General features: G+C 37.9%; 1 protein-coding gene across 1 annotated transcript; it reads left to right on the top strand.

Annotated features, from left to right (window-relative positions):
• Positions 1–3663: 3663 nt before the first annotated feature.
• On the top strand, positions 3664–13305 carry LOC110942317. The gene is made up of 3 exons (XM_022184062.2): positions 3664–4118; positions 11769–11886; positions 12500–13305. Exons 1-3 carry the CDS (start codon positions 3716–3718, stop codon positions 12549–12551), a joined length of 573 nt encoding a protein of 190 aa, XP_022039754.1. The 5' UTR covers positions 3664–3715; the 3' UTR covers positions 12552–13305.
• Positions 13306–13584: the final 279 nt, after the last annotated feature.

Genomic DNA, 13584 nt, shown 5'->3' with positions numbered 1-13584 from the left:
CTTTTGTCATTATAAGAATTGATGAAGTATGTAAAGGGATATTAATTTTTTTTTCGAGATGTTTTTTTTTTTCTAAAATGGTGTTAGTGGAAAAAAGAATTTATAAAATGGTGTTGTTTCAAAAATATCTATCAAAATGATTTATTTTTGAGTTAATTGTCATTTTCGTCCCTGTGGTTTGTTCACTTTTGTCATTTCAGGTCAATTTTCAAAAATGAACTAGTTTCCTCCCTGACATACTGGAAACGTGTCACTTTAGTCCAAAAATTAAAACCCAGTTAAGTCATACATGTTAAATGAAGGGTATTATTGTCAATTCATATATCTTTTATTTTCACCTTATTTTATGAATTGACAATAATACCCTTTGTTTAACCTGTCTGACTTAACCGGGTTTTAATTTTTGAACTGAAGTGGCACGTTTCCAGTATGTCAAGGAGGAAACTGACGCATTTTTGAAAATTGGTCTGAAATGGTAAATATGAACAAACCATAAAGACGAAAATAACATTTAAGTCTTTATTTTTTCTCATTTTGCTGCTACTTCTAATTTTATTGGATAACTTTACTTATTAAATATTTATTGAGCTAATATTTTTAGTATAAGAAATAAGATGTTAACCTCAGATATTGTTCCCAAGTTTGTGACCTCACAGTTAGAAATACATTTATAATTGTTTTTCTCTAAAATTTAAGACCATCCGTAATGAAAGGTTTTTGGGCGTTTTTTTTCCCAACCCCCCCCCCCCCCAAACGCCCAATTACCGCCCCATGGGTGTTAGCGTTCTTTTTTCCACGCTCCATGTTCAAGATATTTGGCCAATGACAACTATTCCTTTTTTGTTTGGCCAATACCTTTTTAATGGTTCTTTTATTTAATTCTATTACACCCTTTTAACATAATGCCCCACAATGCACATATCCCCACTACACCCATTTTAGAAAAAAACGTCTCATAATGTCTCATTGCTGATTGGACTGCCACATGATGCAAAATGTCTAAGGGGAGTGGGGGTGGTCACTAGTGATAGAATTCTATCACTCACAATATCCAATCAACTCCTGTCATGTCATCAGCCACTATTCTATCACTCACAAGCATTTTGTAGTGGCGGTGGTTAAAATTATAAATTTCATTAAAATTAAAAACTAATACATAGCAAAATAAAAAACAAAATTGGAAAAAAAACTTAAATTAAATGAGTGGCATCTCCCAACCCCACCTTTCGGAAATCTCGTGCTTTTGTTGAATTACAACCGACTTAAACGGCTCGTCGAAATGGGCAGTTAAAATTTATATAAAGATGAGGGACCTGAATTGCAATTAAAGGAAAACTATTTAAAAATAGCTAACAAAAGTTGAGGGGCAAACTTGCACTTTTCATCAAACTTGCTATTAATTCAACATAAAAAGATAAAACAAAAGTTGATGGGCAATTGTTTTCAACGCGTGAAGAATATAACGCAATTTCAATTTCACGTGTGGACATTTTCAGGTGACGGTGGAAGTTTTGTTTTTATCACGCGTTAATTTTGGCCATCACGGAAAAATAACACTCCGCCCCCACTCCCTTAAAGATGAGAACATTATTTGTGTCTTTCACTACACATGGTTTAAAAAAGATTTATTTGTAATTGTTCATATGGATATCCATGTTGGATAAGTACAAATTAATCTCTCCGCATTCCAAAAGAAAAATTACCGCTCTATTTTACAATTGTGTGTTCGCAAAGTTAAAATAGCATTGAAGTTAAAAATTAGATTTTATATTTAAAAAATGATTAAGTTAATAACTATTTAATAAAATGAACATTATTCAATGAGATTAGTAGCAAGAAAGTGGCAGAGTGAGTCAAAGACTTTTTTTAAATGGTGAATTTCATGTATTGAGTTATCACACTTTTAAATCGAAGAGCCTCTGTAACTTTTTTTGAGTGTTCCTTCAAAAAACCATATTGTCGGCTGTCACTTGATAGTCGTTGTGGCATCACAAGAGCGGAACTCTCTAGCGTAACACACGGTGTGACGAAACCTGGTGGGCTCGGGATTCAAACTGACAATCTCGCACAAAACCTAATTTAAATCCTTCATTACTTATATCTACCCCATATGACACATGTGAGAAGTAAACTTGGGCCTCAGTTGAAAAACCAAGCCTCCATTGGAAAACACCATTTTGATAAACACTTTTAAAAAAACACTATTTTAATTGACGATTTTTCCATGAACGACATGTTATTTCGTAAAAGAAAACTCTTGTATTATTTTCAGTAAATAAACAGTCAATTATCAACACATACAATCAGAAGATTGCTGACGTAAGGGGAATAGTGAAATCACAGGGTTGGCCAAAAGTGGCGGCCAGGTTTAACTTTTTTTTTCATAAAATAGTTATTTATAAGCCCCGTCAAATTATGATTTTATCCCCTGCATAAAATTACGATATTGCCCCAGCTCCAAATTAAATTTATACTTTGCCTCCCGGCATAAATCTACGATTTTGCCTTCTGTTAAAAAATACGCTTTTGCTCGCCCTCGGTAAAAAATTACGCTTTTACCCTCAGCTAAAATAACGTTTTCGCCCCAGTTCAAAATAAATTTCCCTCCCGGCATAAATCTACGATTTTGCCCTCTGTTAAAAAATCCGCTTTTGCTCGCCCTCGGTAAAAAAATTACGCTTTTACCTTCAGCTAAAATAACGTTTTTGCCCCAGTTCAAAATAAAATTTTGTTTTCCCCTCGGTTTTAAATTACGATTTTACACCAGTTTATTATTTTATACATACTTTAAAATTACGGCTTTGTCCACTGTTTAAAATTACGTATTTGCTCCCAGTTCAAAATAAATTTATACTTTTGCCCACAGCTAAAACTTATGAACTTCCCCTCGGTTCTAAATTACGATATCACCCTCAATTCAAAATTACGTTTTTGCCCCCAATGCAAAATAAAAAAATGGTTTTCGCCAAGCTAAAAATTAGGATTTCACCCTCGGAAAAAAACTGAATTTTTCCCCAAGTAAAAATAAAAAATTGACTTTGCCCCTAGCTAAAAATCGTGTCAAAAAACTGCCTAACACTCTTTTTACTATTTCTTTCTAGGAAAAAACTATAGTACTGTTATTTTAATTAGTTGAGAATTATTCGGACATCACCCCGCAACGCGGACGGGTCATCACCTAGTTGAAAACAACTACTCAATATAGTCAACTGAAAACGACTACTCAATTCATCTAGGGCAGGCGAAAATCCAAATTGGGCGTTGACCCTGTAGGGCCCATATTATTTAAAAAAAAGTATTTTATATTAAGATGACTAAATATGTGGCAAGAATATAAAAGTTTGAGAAAAATGTCTGGATAGTCCCTGTGGTTTCGCCTTTTTTCACCTATAGTCCCCAACTTTCTAAACTACCTGAATAGTCCCCAAGTTTTCATTTTTTGTTTCCGGATAGTCCCTGTGTCTAACTTCAGTTTGTTTTCTCTGTTAAGAGGGTGTGAAATGACAAAAATACCCTTTCCTTAAAAGGCCAAACCATAGGGACTATCCGGACATCTTCTTCATTTTTATTTATAAAACCCAACCACCACACTTCATCTTCAACCTCCACCCACCATCACCCTCCTCCACCCTCCACCACCACCACCACCACCACCACCACCACCACCACCACCACCACCACCACCACCACCACCACCACCATTCTTCTCTCCACCATGTTTCTCTCTGATTCCTCTCCACCCACTATCACCCTTATTCAGTTTAAAACGCATATCAGCCACACAAATCAAATCCTTCAATTCTTCAAACAACAAAATAATTGCATTCAGACCTTCGATTCCACTGCAACAACAAACAAATGCAGTCTAAAAACTACATTTGAACATTATCCACCACGCAATTTCATCATTTCACCTTCAATTCTCAATTCCTCAATCAATTTCACTACATCGGTACTCTTTTTCATCTCCAAAACCCTAATTTTCACCGCTTCGACCTCCTTCATGGAGAGATCCGGTAGCAGAGACTTGAGTAGCATCCATAAAGGTTCCGGTTCGGTTTCGGTTTCAGCTTCAGGTTCCGGTTCGGGTTCGGGTTCGGGCTCGGTTTTGGCCTCAGGTGAGCTGATTGTTTATTGATTAGTAAGTTTGGATGTTTGTTAGTCGGTAGTTACTGTTTGATCGTGTTTTTATAGGAATTAGGTTTTGAGTTGGTTTTGTTATTGATTTGTGTGATTTATGCATATTGGAATTGATAACAACTGGAAGAAATTAAAGTACTGTGTGTCTTGTGTGATTTTATTTTGTTGTTTGAAGAATTGAAGGAATTGATTTGTGTGGCTGATATGCGTTTTAAACTGAATAAGGGTGATGGTGGGTGGAGGGGAATCAAAGAGAAAAATGGTGGAAAGAAGAATGGTGGTGGTGGTGGTGGTGGTGGTGGTGGTGGTGGTGGAGGGTGATGGTGGGTGGTGGTGGGTGGAGGTTGAAGATGAAGTATGGTGGTGGGGTTTTATAAATAAAAATAAAGAAGATGCCCGGATAGTCCCTATGGTTTGGCCTTTTAAGGAAAGGGTATTTTTGTCATTTCACACCCTCTTAACAGAAAAAAAAAACTGAAGTTAGACCCAGGGACTATCCGGGAACAAAAAATGAAAACTTAGGGACTATTCAGGTAGTTTTAGAAAGTTGGGGACTATAGGTGAAAAAAGCGAAACCACATGGACTATCCGGGCATTTTTCTTTAAAAGTTATTATTGTTGGAGAGAAAGCTTGCAGAACAAGAAATGGCGAAAATCTAGAAATCCAACGGCTGCATCAGTCCGTCATGAAATCAGGTTCGTAATGAAACCTAATATCATTGCGAATTTTGTTCTTCATTGCGTGTGGAATCGAGATTTCATACGATAACGAACGAGTGAAGTGAAGAACTGATCAGTACAATCGTTTCTGAACTTCATGTTTCGTAAGCTATGATTTCGAACTTCATGATTGATTTGTGCAAATTTATTTAGGTTTTAATTAAAATCATAGTTAACTAGATGATTTTGTTTGTGCAAATTAGGTTATTTATAAGAGAATCTAGCTAGTTTAGCGTTTAACATGCAATTATCGAAATGTTGAACTTGAGATTCCGTTATTTGTTTTGATACATTCGTTGCTATACCTATCACCTTTAACGAAGATTAGATATTTAGTCATTCATTCTATATTTTTATCACTATTAAGATCTTGTTAGTTAGTGCACTGATGATGATCGTGTTCACGAAGAGTACCTTTTGGATTGTGAATTAAAATATTTCAAATCAAAGCAGGGAGAGACAATTTAGGGCTGCAAACGAACCAAACGAACACGAACGATCCGTGTTCGTTTGTTAAGAAATATACGTGTTCGCGAACCGTTCACGAACACTTATCTAACGAGATTTTATGTTCGTGTTCGTTTCTTAAGGAAATGAACTTGTTCGTGGTCGTGTTCGTTTGTGTTTGTTTGTTAATTTTAAGCAACGAACGTTGACGAACACAAATGAGCACAAACTAATGTTCATGAACACAAATGGAAACAAACGAACACAAACAGTCGTTCATGAACATAATATATAATACACTGACACTTATTAGATATTTAATTTGTCGGAATTTTGAAGTATTTAAATAAATATAAAAACTAAAGACACTAATGAACTATCGAACATAAACGAACACGTTACCACCGAACGTTCACGCACATAAACGAACGAACACGACCTCTGTTCATGTTTGTTCATTTAACTAAACGAACGAAATTTTTTGTTCATGTTCGTTTGTTTAATAAACGAACGAACACAAACGAACTTCCCGCCGAACGGTTCACGAATTGTTCGCCGAACGTTTGGTTCGTTTGCAGCCCTAAGACAATAATTTTAATATGATGAAATTCTTGGCGTTACTTTCGGTTTTAATATTAACTAGTCATTAGTGATCTATGTACGAAATTCAGTCTAGTGCTTCTCTTTTTTTAGTTTATTATTAAGCGGCCTTGACTGCATATCTGTTAGTTTGCAAAATTTCAGTTCAGGAAAGACTATATAGTTTATTTTGAACTTTTTGTTAGATATTTTAGTGTAATCGGGATTGACTTGGTGATCAAAACGAATAATAATACACATCAAGCAAGTTAGGAGGTGCGGGAGTGCACGCTTGTTTGAGTTATTATTATTCGAGGTGTACGGGCGGAGCCCGTACTCTACGGGGGTTCCAAGGGGGCAGCGCCCCCTTGGCGGGGGTCCGGGGGCAGCGCCCCTGGGAGCAGGGTCCAAGGGGCGGCAGCCCCTGGCGGGGTCCAAGGGGCAGAGCCCCTGGCCAGAGGCAGTTATCTGCAAGAAAACCTAAAATTCGTTTCTAAGTTTTTGGTCACAATTCTCTGGTTCATCAATTTCACTCAAAAACACATACTCAGGTTCAATTCTCGAAATCAGGGTTGTATCCGATTAAATTATTCGGGTGAACCACCGAAATAATTTGATCTGAGAGTGATTACACGCCTCTCTGATCGTCCGGAAAACCGAAATTCCCCAACAAAGATCAAATTATTTTCTGTGAAAATGGCAAGCGGATCGATGAAGGATATGATAATCAAGGAGAACAAACTGGAGAAGTTCGAAGGTGTGGACTTCCGAAGATGGCAGAAGAAGATGCATTTTCTTCTGAGTTCGTTGAAGGTTGTGTACGTGTTGACTACTCCAATCCCGGAAATACAAGAGGAGGGAAATCTGGAGCAAATCAGGAAGAGGTCGAAGTGGGAGAACGACAATTATATCTGTCTTGGCCACATCCTGAACGGTATGTCTGATCCCTTATTTGATGTTTATCAAAATGTTGAAACTGCAAAGATACTGTGGGACACGTTGGAAGCCAAATACATGGCAGAAGATTCTTCTAGTAAGAAGTTTCTTGTCAGTAATTTCAATAATTACAAAATGGTTGATGAACGGCCTGTGATGGAACAATATCATGAATTGCTACGAATTCTGGGGCAGTTTGCCCAACATGATATGAAGATGGATGAATCCATCTCTGTTTCGAGTATCATTGACAAGTTACCTCCTTCCTGGAGAGATGTTAAACATAATCTGAAACATCAGAAAGGAGAGTTAACTTTGGTTGAACTTGGAAGCCACTTCAGAATTGAAGAAGGCTTGAGAGCACAGGAAAATGTGTTGGTCAATGATGAAAAGAAACGGGCTGGATCAAGTTCTGTGAATATGGTTGAGACAGGTGAATCATCGAAAGGAAACAGTAAGTTCAAAGGGAAACGCAAGTTTCAAGGAAACAACAATTCGGGTTCAAACAAAAAGCCGAATTACCCTTGCTGGAAATGTGGTAAGGTGGGTCACTTTAAGAAGGACTGTAAGTTGATCAAGAAAAACAAGAAGTCTGGTTCAAAGGACAAGCAAGAGGCTGGTTCTAGCGGGTCCAAGGACCCGGGCAAGCAAGGTCAGAATTTAGTACAATTTAATAATTCGGTTCAGAATTATGTGTCACTAATTTCTGAGGCATTTTATGTGCAGGATGATGACATTGCTTGGTGGGTTGATTCGGGTGCAACAAGTCATGTATGCAAGGATCTTCGTTGGTTTAAAGACTTTCAACCAATCGAAGACGGGTCTATCATAAAGATGGGGAATGTTGCAACTGAACCAATCAAGGGAATAGGAACTGTTAATCTTGTGTTTACTTCTGGGAAAACTTTACTTTTGAACAATGTTTTGTATGCGCCCGGGATTCGAAAGAATCTGTTAAGTGGCATTGTGCTGAATAATTGTGGGTACAAACAAGTATTGGAAAGTGACAAGTATATCTTGTCAAGACATGGTACCTTTGTTGGTTTTGGTTATCTATGTAATGGTATGTTTATGTTGAATGTTGATGTTTCGTTCATGAATGAATCTGTTTGTGTTGCTTCAACTAGTAATGCAAATTGTATAGCTTCAACTAGTAGTAGAAACAACTTGACTGAATCGGAATTATGGCATGCTAGACTAGGACATGTACATTATAAAAGGGTTAAAGAAATGTCTAAAATGAGCTTAATTCCGCCTATTAACATAAACAATGACAAATGCCATGTTTGCAAGTTGAATAAGATAACCAAAAAGCCTTTCATGCAACATGTTCGTAGGGAAACTAAAGTGTTAGATTTGATACATAGTGATCTATGTGATTTTCATGCTACACCATCTCTAGGTAATAAAAAATATGTAGTAACTTTTATAGATGATGCTACTAGATTTTGTTACGTTTATTTGTTGCATGCTAAGGATGAAGCTCTTGAAAAGTTTAAGATCTATAAACAAGAAGTAGAGCTTCATCGGAGTGGGTTGATCAAAACCCTACATACGGACAGAGGTGGTGAGTACTTTGATCCGGTGTATTTCCAATCTACTGGAATAATACACCATACCACAGCTCCATACACACCGGAACAAAATGGTGTGGCGGAAAGGAAAAATAGGACTTTAAAGGAAATGGTCAATACCATGTTGTCCTATTCAGGCCTAAGTGAGGGCTTTTGGGGTGAGGCTATGTTGACAGCCTGCTATTTGCTAAATAGGGTTCCAAATAAAAGGAACAAGACCACCCCTTATGAGCTTTGGTATAAAAAACCACCTGAGCTGCATAAGCTGAGAGTTTGGGGTTGTAGAGCCGTGGTGAGGCTCACTGATCCTAAGATAAGGAACATAGGGGAAAGAGGTATTGACTGCATTTTCATTGGGTATGCGGAGCATTCATTTGCTCACAGGTTCTATGTTATAGAACCAAATGACTACGTGTCAGTGCATACGGTTATTGAGGCAAGAACTGCAGAGTATGATGAGAATAGATTCTCTTCAATGCCTAGACCTAGAGACATGGTTCCAAGCTCTAGTAACTCTCACGTGGCTGATCAAGTGATTGATACTCCTCCGGAACTTAGGAGGAGTGGTAGAGCAAGAAAAGCTAAATCATTTGGTGATGATTTTCAGCTATATTTGGTTGAAGGATCTAGAGATGAAATTAAAATTCAATATCAATATTGCTTCAATATTGAGGAAGATCCTAAAACCTATAGTGAAGCGATGGCATCTCGAGATGTAGCTTTCTGGAAAGAAGCTATAAATGATGAGATGGACTCTATTATGCAGAATAACACTTGGAAACTGTCTGATCTGCCCCCTGGGTGTAAACCACTTGGTTGTAAATGGATCTTCAAGAAGAAGATGAAAGTAGATGGTTCAATTGAAAAGTTTAAAGCCCGATTGGTTATCCAAGGCTTTAGACAAAAAGAAGGAATTGACTACTTTGATACATATGCTCCTGTAGCAAGAATATCCACTATTAGATTGTTGGTTGCCTTGGCTGCAATACACAATCTTGTAATTCACCAAATGGATGTGAAAACTGCTTTCCTGAATGGTGATTTGGATGAGGAGATATATATGAAACAACCAGAGGGTTTTGTTATGCCTGGCAATGAGCATAAGGTGTGTAAGCTAGTTAAGTCATTATATGGCTTAAAGCAAGCACCAAAACAGTGGCATCAAAAGTTTGATGAAGTGGTTTTGTCTAATGGTTTTGTATTAAACCAAGCAGACAAGTGTGTATATAGCAAATTTGATGATTCTAGGAAAGGAGTCATAATTTGTCTATATGTAGATGACATGTTGATCTTCGGTACTGACCAAGATCAAGTTGATAAAACAAAGAAATTTTTGTCATCTTGTTTTGATATGAAAGACTTGGGGGAGGCGGAAGTGATCCTTGGTATAAGGATCAAACGGGAGAACAATGGCATATCTATCTCTCAATCTCATTATATTGAGAAGATATTGAAAAAGTTCAATTTTCATGATAGTTCTCCGGTTAGCACTCCAATGGATCCTGCTTTTAAGCTCTCACCTAATGAAGGTGTAGCTGTAAGCCAACTTGAATATTCAAGGGCCATTGGATCCCTCATGTATGCCATGATTAGCACTAGACCGGATATAGCATATGCTGTTGGAAAGCTTAGTAGGTATACTAGCAATCCAGGTGCAAGTCATTGGCAAGCAATGAATCGAGTATTTAGGTACTTGAAAGGAACCATGAAATATGGTTTGACCTATACTGGATTTCCTTCGGTTTTAGAAGGTTATTCGGATGCAAGCTGGATTAAAAATAAGGAAGATCATTCTTCCACGAGTGGATGGACCTTTCTGCTCGGAGGAGGTGCCATATCTTGGGCATCTAAGAAACAGACTTGCATAACTGATTCGACAATGGAGTCTGAGTTTGTAGCATTGGCCGCAGCTGGCAAAGAAGCTGAGTGGCTAAGAAACTTGATTTATGAGATTCCATTGTGGCCCAAACCTATATCACCAATATCTATTAGATGTGATAGTGCTGCTACCTTGGCTAAGGCATATAGCCAAGTGTATAATGGGAAGTCTAGACACTTAGGTGTTAGACACAGCATGATTCGTGAGCTCATCACGCAAGGGGTGATATCGGTGGAGTTTGTGAGAACTCAACAGAATCTAGCCGACCACTTAACCAAAGAGTTATGTAGAGATCTTGTGCACAAGGCGGCTGTAGGGATGGGATTAAAGTCCACCTGAGATTTCTCGTGTTAAGATACCCAATTCCCACCTAATATGACGTTAGGTGCTGAATTCAATGTGGAAAGCTTAACATCTAGAAATTGGAACACATCAGTAGCATCATCCCAAGGTATGTGTTCAGACCTGCAAGTTAAAGGAGGTTGAAGGTCTTCTTCTTAATAGTTCTTTGAAAAATTGCATATGCAGGTGCAAGAATAAAGAGCTACCTATATGAGCATGAAGTTTAGCCGCTTCAAGAAGCTAGGACTTGGCTTTGATATGTTCATTGAAGGATGGGACACAGGCTAGTAAAAATAGTGTCAAGAAAGAACATTAGAGTATGTAAACTTGTGTGTATATTATCTTCATGTATTCACTGAATAGAAAGGGTTCAATCCTTAGCGACACCCCTATATTCGAATATTTGGAATGTGTAATATACTAATGTGAAATTCAATCGTCGCGATATTTCATTTATGCATAAGTTTGATTGTTGTGAATTTGTTTAAGTTAATCAAGGATTACGCTAAAATGGGGGAGGAATGTTAGATATTTTAGTGTAATCGGGATTGACTTGGTGATTAAAGCGAATAATAATACACATCAAGCAAGTTAGGAGGTGCGGGAGTGCACGCTTGTTTGAGTTATTATTATTCGAGGTGTACGGGCGGAGCCCGTACTCTACGGGGGTTCCAAGGGGGCAGCGCCCCCTTGGCGGGGGTCCGGGGGCAGCGCCCCTGGGAGCAGGGTCCAAGGGGCGGCAGCCCCTGGCGGGGTCCAAGGGGCAGAGCCCCTGGCCAGAGGCAGTTATCTGCAAGAAAACCTAAAATTCGTTTCTAAGTTTTTGGTCACAATTCTCTGGTTCATCAATTTCACTCAAAAACACATACTCAGGTTCAATTCTCGAAATCAGGGTTGTATCCGATTAAATTATTCGGGTGAACCACCGAAATAATTTGATCTGAGAGTGATTACACGCCTCTCTGATCGTCCGGAAAACCGAAATTCCCCAACACTTTTTTTTTTTCTAATGTTATAACTTATAAGTTAAAAGTTTTGAATGCTTTTAAATGTGTTTATGATCATGTATGGGTTACTGAAAGCCCAATTTTTAAATGTGTTTATGATCATGTATAATGATTTGTATAATTTTTCTATTTCTCTTTGTGTAGAACCGATTATACGAATGAAGTCAGCTACTAATCCAACTGAAATGGGTGGAAACATTGCGGTTACTGTGACACGATCACCATCGCTTTCCACCAGGGTTCCAACAAGTGTTTGTTCAAGGTGATTTCCGTTCCTACTTAAAAAATAATCAAGTCTTTCCCGTTGGGGTTTAAGGAGGGGGTGTTTGGTTTAGCCAAACGTTATTAATCGGGTTTAGTATTGCACAGTAACAGGTTAATTGACTAATCCTGATGCTGAAAGTTATTGTTCTACATAAACAAAAAAGTGATTTACTGAAGCATTGGCTCATAGTCATATATCTTATCTTAATTATTTTATGAGTAAACTTCCGTTATGCTCCCTGTGGTTTGGTCACTTTAACGGTTTTGCCCCAAACCTTTAAAAATAGTCATTTTACTCCCTGATGTTTTGGTTTTGTTGCCAGTTTGCTCCCTGCGGGGAGCAAAATGGAAAAACAAACAATTTGGATGGAGTTAGAGGCGGGGAGCAAATTGGCAAAAAAAGCGAAACATCAGGGAGTAAAATGGCTATTTTTAAAGGTTTGGAGCAAAACCGTTAAAGTGACCAAACCACAGGGAGCAAAACGGAAGTTTACTCTTATTTTATTATCGCAATCAGTTATCTATAACATTCCATATCACGGCGGTAACTTCTGTTTTGACTTGTTTAAGGCTGACTAGAATGTTCTAAATGAGTAACTTTTTCATTTCAGGATTTTGGTGTTCGCTCTATGTATGCATAACCAAGCTTCATGGGTGCGCTAACCAAAATCCGAACTCGTATGACAAATGATAACCCATCTGCTTTTGAGATTAACGAGAACGGATTGTTGATGATCATCGCCATTTCTGCATTATTAGCCGTTGAAGTCAGTTCTGTGATTCTGTTTTTTACAAAAATCCCATCAAAGTGTTGCACCATTCTGAAGTTTTTTGCTATCTTCTCGGCGAGCATTTCTCCTTTCCTGCTTCTAATGGTGTTAGACGTCTCCCCCTCGATTTTGTGTTTGCTCGGCTATGTCTTTGGTGGGATCGTAATTGCACATGCCTGTTCTGGTGATGATGATGCTGACAAAAACCTCGACAAAAGATCACCCGTTGCTATTTTCACCTACTCAGGACTTTTTCTTATACCTCTTTCCCTTGTGTTGGTGCTATTCGTCCCCATAAACCTCGACTGGATTGTGTATTCAGTCATATATCCAATCTTTGGGGTGGAAATGATATGTTTCTTCATCATCTACTTCAAGTTCACTGTCATGAGTCTATACCAAACCTTCGAAGCTTGTCAAGGTATCCATCAAGACAAGAACAAGAATGATTTGAAACCCCAACAAGGCAACAATAATGAGTTAGTTAGTTAGTTAGTTAGTTAGTTACATGCAGGCATTTAGAAGCTCATCCTCTTTATGTTTCAGATCATGATGATTTCAATGGTTTTGGTTGATTCACATGTTTAGTTCCAAAAACTCTTACCTACTTTAGAATCTTTCTTAATATGTTTCTGCTTGCTATGGAATTATGTTAAAAGACATATTAGACTACTATTGTAATATGCTTGCTTACTTACAGTTTGGACTTTGGATCTAATTGTGTTTGTTGGGCCAGTGCAAGCTACTTAAATAACCACCATTTGGGCCGAATTGGATAAAGCCCAAAAGCAGGTCAAAACGGACCTAGTTTATATTTAATGAGATAATGGATTTAAATAGCCAGAACTTTCACCAATTGGCCGATATCACTCCCAACTTTTGATTTTTACCACACCACTCTCAACTTCAACTTATTTTTCTCTGGC

Source organism: Helianthus annuus, chromosome 5 (assembly GCF_002127325.2).
Source record: "Helianthus annuus cultivar XRQ/B chromosome 5, HanXRQr2.0-SUNRISE, whole genome shotgun sequence".
Lineage (NCBI taxonomy): Eukaryota > Viridiplantae > Streptophyta > Magnoliopsida > Asterales > Asteraceae > Helianthus > Helianthus annuus.
This window is presented reverse-complemented; position numbering and strand designations above follow the sequence as displayed.

Coding starts and splice junctions, on each gene's coding strand:
- LOC110942317 (XM_022184062.2), top strand. CDS start 3,716: ATGTTTCTCTCTGATTCCTCTCCACCCACTATCACCCTTATTCAGTTT. Junction 4,119..11,768: donor GGGCTCGGTTTTGGCCTCAG/GTGAGCTGATTG, acceptor CTCTTTGTGTAG/AACCGATTATACGAATGAAG. Junction 11,887..12,499: donor CCAACAAGTGTTTGTTCAAG/GTGATTTCCGTT, acceptor TTTTCATTTCAG/GATTTTGGTGTTCGCTCTAT.